Here is a 14,335-nt window from a genome sequence, read left to right as displayed (position 1 = left end):
TCCCGCTGTCCCACTGATCCCGCTGTCCCGCTGTCCCACTGATCCCGCTGTCCCCCTGTCCCGCTGTCCCGCTGTCCCGCTGTCCCGCTGACCCCCTGTCCCGCTGTCCCCCTGTCCCGCTGTCCCCCTGTCCCGCTGTCCCGCTGTCCCACTGACCCCGCTGACCCCACTGACCCCCTGTCCCGCTGTCCCGCTGTCCCGCTGTCCCGCTGTCCCACTGACCCCGCTGTCCCGCTGAGCCCCTGTCCCCCTGTCCCGCTGTCCCCCTGTCCCGCTGTCCCGCTGACCCCCTGTCCCGCTGTCCCGCAGCCTGCTGGTGTTCGGGGCGGTGGCGGCGGGGACGCCGGTGCTGCAGTGCTGCCGCGTGCCGGGCGCGGTGCCCGTGCTGTGCCTGCGGAACAGCCCCGGCTTCCTGCTGGCCGGGCTGCAGGACGGGAGCGTGGCCGCCTTCCCCCGCAACCACGGTGAGAGCGCGCCCGCAATCCCCCGGGACCCGGGATATCCCGTCGGGACTGGGATGGATCCCCCTTTAGGATATCCCGTCGGGACTGGGATGGATCCCCCTTTAGGATATCCCGTCGGGACTGGGATGGATCCCCCTTTAGGATATCCCGTCGGGACTGGGATGGAACCCCCTTTGGGATATCCCGTCGGGACTGGGATGGATCCCCCTTTAGGATATCCCGTCGGGACTGGGATGGATCCCCCTTTGGGATATCCCGTCGGGACTGGGATGGATCCCCCTTTAGGATATCCCGTCGGGACTGGGATGGATCTTGGTTTAGGATAAATCCCCCTTTAGGATATCCCATCAGGATTGGAATGGATCCTCATTTAAGATATCGCATTAGGACTGGGATCAATCCCCCTTTAGGATATCCCATCAGGATTGGGATCAATCCCCATTTAGGATAAATCTCCATGTAGGATCAGTCCCCCTTTAGGATATCCCATCAGGATTGGGATGGATCCTGGTTTAGGATAAATCCCATTTTAGGATATCCCATTGGGACTGGGATCAATCCCCCTTTAGTATATCCTGTCAGGATTGGGATCAATCCCCATTTAGGGTAAATACCCCTTTAGGATCCATTTAGGATCCCTTTAGGATCCCATCAAGATTGGGATGGATCCTGGTTTAGGATAAATCCCCCGTTTAGGATAAATCCCCGTTTAGGATAAATCCCCATTTAGGATATCCCATCAGGATGAATCCATATTTAGGATATCCTCTTGGGATTGGGATAACTCCCCACTTAGGATATCCCATTGGGATAATTCCTCATTTAGGATATCCCATCAGGATAAATTCGTATTTAGGATCCAAATTTAGGCTACTCCATCAGGATGAATCCATATATAGGATCTATATTTAGGATATCCCATTGGGATTGGGGTAAATTCCCATTTAGGATGTCCCCTCTGGAGAAATCCCATTTAGGATAAATCCTCATTTAGGATAAATCCCCATTTTTCCTTTATTTTCCCAATATTTTCCCTTTCCCTTGGCAGCCCCAGAGCAGGAAAATCCCATTTTCCTGTGGTGGATCCAAACAAACTCATTTTGGGGGAAAACCTTGGGGAAATGGTTGTGGAGAGGGGCTGCTGCAAGATCCAGGGTGGGATCACAAGGAATGGGAATTTTTGCCTTCCCAAAATTCCCGATGTTGGGGCTGGAAATGGCGTTGGTCCCCTCCAGCCCCCTCCCCCAAGGTGGAAAATTCCCTTTATTCCCGGGATTTTGGGGTCGTTTTCCCGGGATTTGGCTCAGGCTGTGGTCCCATCCTGCTGCGACCCCTGTTCTGCAGGAATTCCTGGGTTGGGAAATTCCCCGTTTTCATCGCTAGGGGGTTGGGAAGAGCCGGGAATCCTGCGAGATTTTCGGACACCATTCCGGGTTGTCTCCAGGAAAAGCTGCAGGAAGCAGCACCTGGCTCAATCCCGAGCCACCAAATCCCCCTAAACACGGATTTTTGGGATTGTGCCCATCCCCTTTCCCAAATGATGGCAACGCTGGGAGCCAATTAAAGGGATTTAATTAATTTAATTGATTAAACAGCAGCCACGGGGGGGAGTTCTTAACCTCATCCCGATTTTTTGGGAGGAATGAGCTTCCCTGGAATCACTCCTTTTCCCTGGAAATTGGGATTTGCTGGGAGCAGGGCTTGGAGCATCCAAAGGCTCCAAATTCCTGGGATCCGAGGGTTTGGATACAAAAACATGGATTGGGAATAAAAAGAAGGAAAGTGCTGATGGATCGGAGCCTCTGGCCGTGGATTCATCCCGATCCAGCTGCTCCCGGATCCTTGGGATTGGCCTGGAGTGGAGCGAATCCGTTAAATAAAAGGGAATTAGGGCTTTTCCAGGGAGCCCTCACGGTGGAGGTGGCCACTCCTTCCCTGCTCCAGTGCCGTGTGCAGCGGGAAAAGGGAATTTTGGGAATGTTGGGAAGTGGGAATGACCCTCCTGGTGACCCTGTGGGGCTCAGCTGCACCTGCAGCTTCCCGGGTGTGCCGAGTTCCTTCTTTTCCCTGGTATCCCATTCCATGTGTGCTCAGCATTCCCTGGTATCCTGTTCCATGTGTGCTCAGCATTCCCTGTTTTCCCAGTTATCCCATTCCCTTTTATCCCAATCCCCCTTCCCTCTTGTTATCCCATTCCCCGTTATCCCATTCCCTGTTATTCTGCTGCCATTATCCTGTTCCATGTTTTCCCGTTCCTTGTTATCCCATTCCTGACCCCATTCCCGATGATCCCATTCCAGAAGGTTTATGGGACGTGGGCTTGGTGCAGATGCTCCAGATGGGATCGGGGCCCTTCCCTGACCCCATTCCTGACCCCATTCCCGGTGATCCCATTCCAGAGGGTCTATGGGATGTGGGCTCAGTCTGGATCCTGCGGGTGGGGCCGGGCCCTTCCCTGACCCCATTCCTGACCCCATTCCCGGTGATCCCGTTCCAGAGGGTCTGTGGGACGCGGGCTCGGTGCGGATGATCTGGATGGGATCAGGGCCCTTCCCTGACCCCATTCCTGACCCCATTCCCGGTGATCCCGTTCCAGAGGGTCTGTGGGACGCGGGCTCGGTGCGGGTGCTGCGGGTGGGGCCGGGCCCCGTGCGGGCGCTGCTGGCGCTGGAGGAGTCGCTCTGGGCCAGCTCCCAGAACCTCGTCAGCGTCCTGGGAACACCCGAGCTGCAGAGCCAGGTACGGGAACAACGGGAATGGGACCGGGATCAGGAATGGGGATGGGAGCGGGAACAATGGGATCGGGAACGGGAATGGGGATCGGGATCAGGAATGGGAACAGGAACGGAAATGGGAGCAGGAAGTGGAAGAGGAAGGGAGTGGGAATGGGATCGGGAACAGGTACAGGAGTGGGGGTGGGAATGGGAATGGGGATGGGATCAGGAACGTGTACAGGAATGGGAAGGAGAATGGGAATGGGATTGGGAACGGGTACAGGAATGGGAAGGAGAATGGGAACAGGAATGGAAGAGGAATAGGAAAATGCCCTGGAAAGGGCTTGGAGTGGAGCTGGATTCCGGCAGGGAGGGCTGGGAGCTGAATGTCTGGTGGAGCTCTGCACTCCAAGAGCAGGAATTCTGGGAATTCCGGGGATGTCGGTAACCCCGGGAATGCTGGGAATCCCCAGCACTGTTTCGAGGCGCACCCCGACCCCGCGGCGGCGGTGACGCTGATGGTGCGGGCGGGCAGCGGCGTGTGGATGGCCTTCGCCCAGGGCTCCTCCATCCGCCTCTTCCACACCGAGACCCAGGAGCACCTCCAGGAGATCAACGTGGCCACCAGGACCACCCTGCTGCTGCCCGGTGAGCAATTAACCGTTAATTAGGGTCATTAATTAATGGATCCAGGGGGAATCAGGGAATGGGACCACCCTGCTGCTGCCCGGTGAGCAATTAACCGTTAATTAGGGTCATTAATTAATGGATCCAGGGGGAATCAGGGAATGGGACCACCCTGCTGCTGCCCGGTGAGCAATTAACCGTTAATTAGGGTCATTAATTAATGATCCAGGGGGAATCAGGGAATGGGACCACCCTGCTTCTGCCTGGTGAGATCCTAATTAATAACTAATGAGAGCAATTAATTAATGGATTCAGGGGGGATTAGCGAATGGGACCTTCCTGCTGCCCAGCTGGATCCTAATTAACAGCTAATGTGGGGGGTTAATTAAAGGATGCAGGGGGAATTAGGAAATGGGGCAGCCCAGGGGTCCCACCAGGATCCGCGGCTTTCCCGAGGAGCAGGGCAGGGATGGACTGGGCAGGAACTGTGTCCCATGATCCCAAATTTGTTCTGTGATCCCATGCCTGTCCCCCATCCCTGTCCCACTCCGGGTTATCCCAGCCTCATTCCCATTCCCACTCTGGGTTATCCCTGCCTCATTCCCATTCCCACTCTGGGTTATCCCTGCCTCATTCCCATTCCCACTCTGGGTTATCCCGCCTCATTCCCACTCTCTCTCTGGGTTATCCCAGCCTCATTCCCACTCCACAGCTCCATAATTCCTTCATTGGTTCCAAGCACCAGACTCGTGTAATTCCCTGTCTTTTCCCCTTTTCCCTCTTTTTCTGGGCATGTCCCTAACCCAATATCCCAATGTCTTTCCCATCCCTGCATTCCCGGGCATGAGTGTTGGGATTAAATCCATCTGAACTCCTGCTCCTAAACCCTCTGGAATGTGGCAGCTCCTTTATGAGCCGCAGCGCTGTGGATTTATCGATTTCCCTGGATTTCTCTCTTTCCCTGAGTTAATCTTTCCCTGGATTTCTCTCCCTGGATTTATCACTTTCCCAACTCCTGCTAGCTCCTTCCCATAAAATCCTTATTTCTTGTTGGAATCTCGCTTTTCTCCCACTTTTTCTTTCCCCTTTTTTAATTCCTTTCTATTCCCAGTGCCTCCCTCTCGGTGCGGATCTGCTGGGATCTTCCCGAGGCCGATCCCTATGGAAACCCCGTGGCCGGCTGGGATTTGGGCCGCGGGGTTCTCCCTGATCCCGGCTTTTCCCGCTGCAGGGCAGAAGCTCGTGCGCGTCACCAGCCTCCTGCTGTGCCAGGGCTCGCTCTGGGTGGGGACGGATCTGGGAATCATCGTCCTGCTGCCCGTGCCGCGCCTGGAGGGCATCCCGAAAATCACCGGTGAGCCCCGCAGCCTTCCCGGGAAAGCGGCAACGTTCCCAGGAAAGCGGCAACGTTCCTGGAGAAACGGCGCCGTTCCCACAAAACAGCACCTGTTCCCAAAAAACAGCGCCCATTCCCAAAAAACAGTGCCATTCCCAGCCTGTTCCTAGCCTATTCCCATCCCATTCCCAGCTTGTTCCCATCCCAATCCCACTGTTTCCATTCACAGCCCATTCCCAACCATTCCCAGTTTATTCCCATCTTATTCCCATCCCAATTCCACTGTTCCTATTACCACCCCATTCCTAGGCTGTTTCTGTTCCCATCCTGATGTTTCCATTCCCATTCCCAGTTTCATTCCCATCCTGATCCTGCTGTTTCCATTCCCAGGCTCATTCCCAGCCTGATCCCACTGTTTCTGTTCCCATCCCACTGTTTCCATTCCCAGCCCATTTCTAGCCCATTCCCAGGCTCATTCCCATCCTGATCCTGCTGTTTCCATTCCCAGGCTCATTCCCGTCCCAATCCCGCTGTTTCTGTTCCCATCCCGCTGTTCCCGTTCCCGGCCCGTTCCCAGCCGATCCCGCTGTTTTCCAGGGAAGGGGATGGTGTCCCTGAACGGCCACGCCGGCCCCGTGCAGTTCCTGGCGCTGGCTCTGAGCACTTTGGCCCCCGACGCCCTCCGGGCCGAGCAGGACGAGCCCGACGAGGCCGAGGAGGAGAAATCCCCGGATCCGGAGGGGCTCCAGCCGCGGGAAATGCGGAAAAAAGGGATTTTGTTACAATACCGGCTGCGCTCCACGGCCCACCTGCCCGGCCAGCTGCTCTCCGTGCGGGAAGCGGCGCCGGGAACGCCGGGAACGCCGGGACACGCCGAGGAGGACGGATCCATCTACGAGCTGGCCGATGATCCCGACGTGTGGGTGCGGAGCCGGCCCTGCTCCCGGGATTCTTCCCGCAAGGAAATCTCCTCCGTGGCCATCGTCTCCGGAGGCCGCGGGTACCGGGATTTCCGGGCGGAATCCGCGCGCCGCTCCGGAGCTGCCGACAGCTCCCTGCTCATCTGGCAGCTCCCGCTGGCGCTGTGAGCCCGCCCGGAATTCCCGAATTTCCTACCTCAGGAGTCCCCCGAATTCCCGGGAGCGGCGCCGCCCTGGGCGCTTGAGCCACTGCGAGGAAAAAACTGGGAAAAACGCGGGATTCTCCCCCAGATCCAGCGGATCTGGAGTTGGGAGCGGCGGGGTTTTCCCGGTTTCCCTGCGTGTGTGTGTGTGTGTGTGTGTGAGTAATCCCTAGAGATAGAAATCCCTGGATTATAAATAGGCTGTAAATTATTACCTGTAAAAAGAAGGAATCTGTATATATTGGGAATGCTGGGAAGAGCGGGAGCAGCTCCCGAAAAAGCGGCTCCGGCTGCAATATCCACTCCTGTTCCCGACTGGGAATTTGAGGATCTGGAATTTGAGGTACTGAAATCCCCTGGATTTGGGAGCCGAGCCCGCTCGGCTTCCCGAGGAAAGGAAAACAGGGGAAGTGTGGAAATAAATCCCATAGGAATGGCCGTGGTTTCCTTGGTTTGTGGCTTCGGGGCTTTTCTGGGATTTGGGGGCAGCATTCCAAGGGTTCTGCTTCCCTGGGAATGCTCTGGGATGGGGCTTGGAGCAGCCTGGGAATGCAGGTTTCCAATGGAATGGGATCAGCTTCAAGATGATTCCAGCCCATCCTGGAATCCTAGGATTCTGATGCACCCCCCTGGAGCTGCACATCCTAAAAATCAGGTAAAAACCCCCAAAATTTCCTCTTTTCCTACTGGGAATGGGATGGGATGGAGGAAAAATCCACCCCTTGTTCCTGTACTTCTGCTCTTTCCATTGGCACCAGAGAAATCCCAGCCCAGGGAGTGGGGAGTTCATCCCAGGACTGGATCCATTCCCACCTGTAGCAGGAATTCCATGGGGAGCATCCCAGTGACAGGATGGATATTCCCGAGCCCTGGAATGGGAGGTGCTGATGGATATTCCCTCCTCATCCCAAACCTCTCAGGGATATTCCCTCCTCATCCCAACTGATATTCCCTCCTCATCCCAACCCTCTCAGGAATATTCCCCTCTCCTCGTCCCAGCTCTTGCTGCATCCTTGGAATCCACGGAGCATCCGCCGCCCCCGCGGGGCCGATCCAGCTCCGGCGGCCGAAACGATCCCAAAGAAAAGCGGATTTGCTGCTCCCACTCTCTCTGAGCCAGGCACCGAGCCGGATTGTCCGAGGCCAGCGGTGCTTTTCCCACATTTCCCATTCCAGGCTGGGAATTCGACTCAGGGGGTTGATTCCAGGGCAGGCCCCGCTCCCGCCTGCCCCGGGGGTCCCGTGTTCGACACCGGCTGCGTCGCCGCCTTGGGGACATCAGGTGGCATCGAGTGACACTCGGAGGCTTTTAACGCCTCATCCCGGCACGGCTCAGCTGCTCCGGGCACTGGAGAGCTGGGAATGCTCCGGATCCAGGGATTTCATGGTCTGATTCCTGCGCACGAACACTGCAGCGGCCCCGGCTAAAAATAATCAACGTTGGCTGCATTCGGGGCTGATTGACGAGTTCCGCAGGCGGCAGCGGCTCCTGGGAATTCCGTGGGATGAGGGGTTGGAAATGGGACTCGTGAGGGCTCATCCCATTTGGAAAAACTTCCCAGGATTTCCAATATGAGTAGCTAGGGAGCAGAGCCAATTCTAGGGGAGAAATCCAGGAATATTTCACCCCCAAGGTGGGCAGAGCTTCTGAGTATTCCATGGAAGGATGGGTAATTCCATACTTCCCATGCATGGACAGGTTGGAAACCGGAGTGTCCATGACTTGTGGGAGCTCATCTCCTTTGGAAAACCTTCCCAGGATTTCCTGTGTGGGTTCACCGGAAGCAAAGCCAGTTTGAGAGGAGAAATCTGGAAATATTTCACCCTCAAGGTGGGCAGAGCTTCCCTGCCTTCCATGCAAGAAGGGGCTGGAATTTACGACTCATGGGGGCTCATCCCCTTTGGAAAACCTTCCCTGGATTTCCAGTATGGGTAAACAGGGAGCAGAGCCAATTTTAGGGGAAAAATCTGGGAATCTTTCACCCCAAAATGGGCTACAGAAGAACTTCCATAGCTTCCATACAAAGAGAGGTTGGAAACCTCAGACTCGTGGGGGCTTATCCCATTTGGAAAACCTTCCCAGGATTTCCAGTATGGGTTCCTAGGGAGCAGAGGCAATTCCATGGGAGAAATCCAGGAATATTTTGCCCTCGCATGTGTTTTTCCCCCTCCTTGAGCAGGATTTGCCCTTCCCATGTTTTCCAGTCCCTACTGAGGAGGTCCCTGTCCCGTTTATCCCAACTCACCTCCAGCTCTCCGTGCTCTCCTGGGCTAAAAACAGGCATGAGGAAAACTCCAAAAAGAGGAAATTCCAAGCGTTTTCCTCCTGGCTGCTCTTCCCAAGGAACCACTTACATGCAAATTCCTCTCTGGCTCCATCCATGTGCTGGTGGGAATTAGGAATGTAAAAGATGGACATGGAACATTCCAGGTGTGGTGGGAACTGGGGACAGAAAAGATGGGCATGGAACATTCCAGGTCTTGTTCCTGGGACCTGGAGCTCCTGGGAAGAGTTTTCCAAGTTTCCAGGTCCGAGGCAGCTGCCTCAATCAGGGATCATTGTTCCCTGCTCTTCCTGGGAGTTGGGCTCTGCCAGCAAAGGGTGCCAAGGGAGAAGCTGAGGGAGCTGGGAATATTCCAGACCCTGCTCCACCTCTGGAATCCAACCTCATCTCCCAGACTCGCTGGGAAAGCCTTTCCTGCCCCAAAACGCTTCTCCTGAAGGATCTTCTGGATGTGGAGCAGCTCCGTGGGGCAGGGTGCGGATCCTTGGGTGGGAGATACACGGACGTCCATCGGACATCCCGCACTTCATCGGACATCCCGCATTCCATTGGACATCCCGCACTCCATCGGACATCCCGCACTCCATCGGACATCTCGCATTCCATCGGGTATCCCGCATTCCATCAGATATCCCACATTCCATGCCATTCCCACCCGCTGGCTTGGGCTTTGCAGGGAACTCAACGGAGCTGCTGCTGAGGCCTTTTGGGTTTATTTTTGTCTCATTCCTTAAGGAAAAGGGCAGTGGATTAATAATTCCTGGATTTTTCCACTCCAGGCCGGAGTCCTGCGCTCTTTATTTCCCTGTCACTCTGATCTCCCCCAAAACCAGCTTAGAGCTGGTGCCTGTCCGAGCTTAAACTCCCCCAGAGGCTTATCCCGGCCGGATTCCTGGTTTTTGACAGCCCCCTCAGTGCTCGGCGGCTCCCTCTTCCCAAGATAATGGGATTAATTACAGGCGGATTTGTGTTCTCTGCGCCGGGTTTGGAGGAACCGCTCGGAAACGATGACGGCTTCGCCTTCCCCCTCCTTCTCCCACCAGATTTGCGCTCTGGAATTGCTTCCCTTGGAGCTGGTGAGTGACCAGGAGGTTGGGAGATGATGGGGAAGCAGCTGCGGGATTCCGGGGATTTTGGGAAGCTGGGCTGAGGAAACAGCGATGGCCGCGCTACAAGGGGATGTTGGCATGGTGGCCATGTTGGAATAATGGATGTTGGCATGGTGGCCATGTTGGAATGATGGGTGTTGGAATAATGGATGTTGGCATGGTGGCCATGTTGGAATGGTGGCCATGTTGGAATGATGGGTGTTGGAATGATGGCCATGGTGGAATGATGAGTGTTGGAATGGTGGATGTTGGAATAATGGATGTTGGAATGACAGATGTTGGAATGATGGCCGTGGTGGAATGATGGACACAGTGGAATGGGATGTTGGAACCATGGGTGTTGGAATGGTGGCCATGGTGGAAGGGGATGTTGGAATTATGGCCATGGTGGAATGATGGATATTGGAATGTTGGCCACTCTGGAAGGGGATGTTGGAATGGTGGCCATGGTGGAAAGAGATGTTGGAATCATGGCCATGGTGGAAGGAGATGTTGGAATTATAGCCATGGTGGAATGACGGATGTTGGAATTACAGCCACAGTGGAATGACGGATGTTGGAATGGTGGCCATTCTGGAAGGGGATGTTGGAATTACAGCCACGTTGGAAGGAGATGTTGGAATCATGACCATGCCACTGGGCAAAGCCAACCCATAATGATGGTGGCCCCGTGGCAAACCCGTAGTGATGCTGATCCCAAGTATCCCATTGGGATAAGGAGCCACGTGCTGCAGCAAACGCTCATCCCAATCCTTGGGAATGCCGGATCCGTGACCAGACCCCAGCCCACCATGGTGCCTGACCCCATGGCAATCCCACAGTGGAGGAAACCCCTAACGATGTCAATCCCAACCACCCCACTGGGATAAGGGGCCATGTGCTGCACCAACCCCTCATCCCAACCCTTGGGAATGTTGCTCCATGGGGACCCTCAGTCCCCCAAGCCCTTGGGGTGGGACAAACCCATCCCCAGGACACCCTGCACCTCCAGGATGCCCGAGCCCCCCTTCACCCCCACCCTTGAGCGTTAATTGTGTGCTAATTACCTTCTCATTAAGGCTCCAGGCCGGGCTCTTTCCCAGCTCCACCACAGAATTGGGCAGCTGGGAGGAGGTCGGGAGGTCCATCCCTAATTCCAGGCCCGCGTGAGCGCCCCCCATTAGCGTAATTAGCCGTGCTAACGAGGAGCTGTGATGTTTTATGCATGGCGCCTAATTTTACTCCGGCAAGCTCCCGCTAAATTTAACTCCATTAATCATTGATTCCCGAGGGGCCGGATCCCTGATTAGCGTCACATGGATTAGGGCAGGAAAGGGATTTAAAATAAACCCCCCTCGCCCTTCTCCTGCGGGAGACGGAGCCACCGGTCCTTGGATGAGTCGGGAATGCGGCTGGAAGGCGTCGCTGCTTTCCTGGGTTTCTTGGTGCAGTTTTCTGGGAAAAAACAGGGAAACAAAAGCATTGTGGGATCATTGCCCCCTCCCCATTCCCAATCCCGGTTTTCTTGGCTGTGTTTACACAGCAGAGCCGTCCGTGGTTAATTTTTTTATTGCGGGCTCCAAAAGTTTATGGAGCAATTGCCAGATTTCCTTGATGAATTCCCAAGGGTTGGGAGCCACTGGTTGGTCCTGCATCAATCAGCCTGTCTGGATGCTGGAGGATCCATCAATCCCCACCGCGGACGTCGAAATTCCTCAAGGAGCTTGAGGACAAGGCTTGAGTCCCTTCAGTGTCCAGCTGCTCCCAGTTTCCTCCCATTCCCTAAGGAAAAAAATCCCCCTCATTATTTCAGAGTCACTGGATTTTAAGGGATTTTCCCACTTCCTTAACCCCATCCCTGCAATATTCCATGGATTTGGACCATTCCCACCGCTCCTGCTCAGGGATGAGGATTTGGGAGATGTCCATGAGCCTCTTCCAGCAGGTGGAGCCACCCAAATTCAGACATTTAGGTCTGAACATCCATGTCCTGGGATGGGGGGGAAATTGGGATTTGGGAGAACACTGGGACCTGGGGGGATCTGAGCATCAAATCCCAGCCTGGGGGGGAATTCTGGGATCTGGGTTGTCCAAAAATCCAGGTCCTGGATTGTGGGGACATTGGGATTTTGGGGGGACATTGGGACATGGGGGTCTGAGCATCCTTGTCCTGGAATTGAGGGGAAACATTGGGACTGGGGGATCTGAGCATCCAAGTCCTGGACTGGGGGGACACTGGGATTTGGGGGGACACTGGGATTTGGGGGGACATTGTATCAGGAGTCTCCGAGCATCGAAGTCCCAGTCAGGGGGGGTCTATGGGATCTGGGTTGTCCAAACATCAAAGTCCTGGATTGTGGGGACAGTGGGATTTTGTGGGGACATTGGATCAGGGGGCTCTGAGCATCCCAGTCCTGGCCAGGGGGATACTGGGATGTGGAGTTGTCCCAATATCCAAGCCCTGGATTAAAGGACATCAGGATTTGGACACTCTGAGCATCCCAGTCCTGGACCAGGGGGACATCAGGACCTGACATTGCCGAGTTTTCCTCCCAGGCAGGAGAAAAATGAAGGAGAAACGGGAAAACGGGAGCCAAGGCCAGGCTGGGATCGCGTCTTCCTGAGGCACAGATGGAGCAATTAGAGCACAAATCCTTCCCGGGGCTGATCCCACTCCAGGAACGCAAACACTTCCACAGGGGGTCCTTTCCCGGCTTTCTGACGCTGCTGGAAATTCTGAGCCGGTAATTCCTTGATGGAAATGGGATATTCAGGTACTTGAGATGGCTACGAGAATAGCGGAAAACATGGAAAAAGATCCTTTCCCACCTGCAAAATTCCTGGGGGCCAGCGGGCTGGGAGCCAAAAATCCCAGGAAAAATGAATATCCAGGTGTATCATTACCCAGCCCAGGTGGATTTGGGATTTGGGAAACAGCAGGAGAATCCCAATCTCCCTCCCTTCCTCCTTTTCCATGTCCTCGGGTCATGGATTCCGGCCCCGGGGAGCAGAACCAATTTCCCAACGTTTCCAATTAAACGCTTCCCATCCGAGCCGTTAATTAGGACGTTCCAGGGCACTTCCCAGGCACTCAGATTTCCCAAATATAATTATTAATATCCCATGAAACAATGAATTATCGCCCACAATTAAAATTAATTACGTTTCTCCAAGTTAATTAAATTATTCTTCGGATAGGGAGACGAGGGAATTCCACCATCCAAAGGAGAGGCCCTGTGGGGGACATGGAGGAAGCAGGAGCGGGGAGGGGGCAGTGCTCCAAAATTCCAGGTTTTTCTTGGCTTCCCATATTCCTGTCCCATCCCAGCGTTCTCCCATTCTCTTGGGCTTGGATACAGTGGGGTTTTCCAGGGGAAAAAACCCCCAAACCCTGATATCTTCAATTCTCCAGGAAAATTTGAAATAAATGCTGATTTTTATGGGAAGTGGGAATTGGGCCTGGAGCAGAGGCCAAGGAACACTCAGGGAATGCTGAGTGGAACATATTCCCAGCACTCTGGACCCCCCAAATTCCAGAAATTCCCCCTTGCATGGCCCAGGCTCGGTTTTTGTGCCAGGTTTCTAAATGGAGGGGATAATTCCAGAGGTTTGGAATTCCCTGTGGAAGGAGCGGCTCAGCTCCAGGCCCGGCAGCTCCTCTGTGTCCCACCAGGATCCAAGATCCAGGATTCAGGATCCAACATCCAGGATTCAGGGTCTAAGCTGCAGGATCCAAGATCCAGGATTCAAGACCAAAGATCCAGGATTCAGGGTCCAAGTTCCAGGATCCAAGATCCAAAATCTGGGATTCAGGGTCCAAGATCCAGGATTCAGGATCCAGGATCCAAGATCCAGGATCCAAGATCCAGGATCCAAGACCAAAGATCCAGGATCCAGGATTCAGGGTCCAAGATCCAGGGTCCAAATCCCAGGATCCAAGGTCTAAGTTCCAGGATCTTGGATCCAATATCCAGGGTCCAAGTTCCAGGATCCAGGCTCCAAGTTCCAGGATCCAAGATCCAAGATCCAGGATCCAGGATCCGCGATCGTTTGCCCTTCCTTGTTCTTGTCCATAAATCACCGTTATCCCCCGAAATTGCCTGGAAATAACTCGGGGTCGTGGAGCTGCTCCGGGTAATTTTCCCGCATTTATCCGCCGGGAGGGATGGGATGGATTGGCTCGAGTGGATTTTTATTCCCTTCTCGCTTCCTTAGCTGGATTAACCCTTTCATGGGAGGAAAAAAAGAGGGAATGGTGAGATTTTCCACTCCACGTTGTCTCTTCATTTGGGAACAGCTCCTGGGCCTTTTCCCCCCTTTTCTGGGAAAATTTGGGAACCAGGACCTTACGGGGAAAGGGAGAAAAGGAAAAGCTGCAAATAATGGGAAAAAGGAATATGGAAAAATAATGGCAAAAAAAGGGAATTTCTCTTTTTTGAAGGCTCCAAGATGGGGCTAAAATCCCAATGGATTGGGATAAAAGAAGGAATTTTGGGATGCGTTGGGTACCTGGCGGGGGGAGGTCTCCCCTCCCTAAAAATTTTGGTTTTATCCCCCTTTCCTTCCCCTCCCATTTCCTGCTGGATTTATTCCCATCCATATTTAAATCTCGATGTATAATTCAAATATTCCTGCCCTGGATTTCCTCATTCCAAGGACTTTCCTTCTCCAGGACTCCCTTGAGATCCTCCCTGGATT

General features: G+C 54.3%; 1 protein-coding gene across 5 annotated transcripts in view; it reads left to right on the top strand.

The window, feature by feature from the left end:
* Positions 1-6,702, top strand: part of ARHGEF10L (Rho guanine nucleotide exchange factor 10 like) — a 35,441-nt gene extending 28,739 nt beyond the window's left edge. For all 5 annotated transcript variants that reach the window (XM_053997386.1, XM_053997385.1, XM_053997384.1 and 2 more), the window contains 5 exons: positions 310-464; positions 3,061-3,203; positions 3,652-3,826; positions 5,037-5,159; positions 5,739-6,702. In XM_053997386.1, coding sequence (XP_053853361.1) covers positions 310-464; positions 3,061-3,203; positions 3,652-3,826; positions 5,037-5,159; positions 5,739-6,229 — 1,087 coding nt within the window. In that variant the 3' untranslated portion in view covers positions 6,230-6,702. The remainder of the gene's footprint in view (positions 1-309; positions 465-3,060; positions 3,204-3,651; positions 3,827-5,036; positions 5,160-5,738) is intronic.
* Positions 6,703-14,335: the final 7,633 nt, after the last annotated feature.

The sequence above is a fragment of the Vidua macroura genome, chromosome 23 (genome assembly GCF_024509145.1).
Source record: "Vidua macroura isolate BioBank_ID:100142 chromosome 23, ASM2450914v1, whole genome shotgun sequence".
NCBI lineage: Eukaryota > Metazoa > Chordata > Aves > Passeriformes > Viduidae > Vidua > Vidua macroura.
This window is presented reverse-complemented; position numbering and strand designations above follow the sequence as displayed.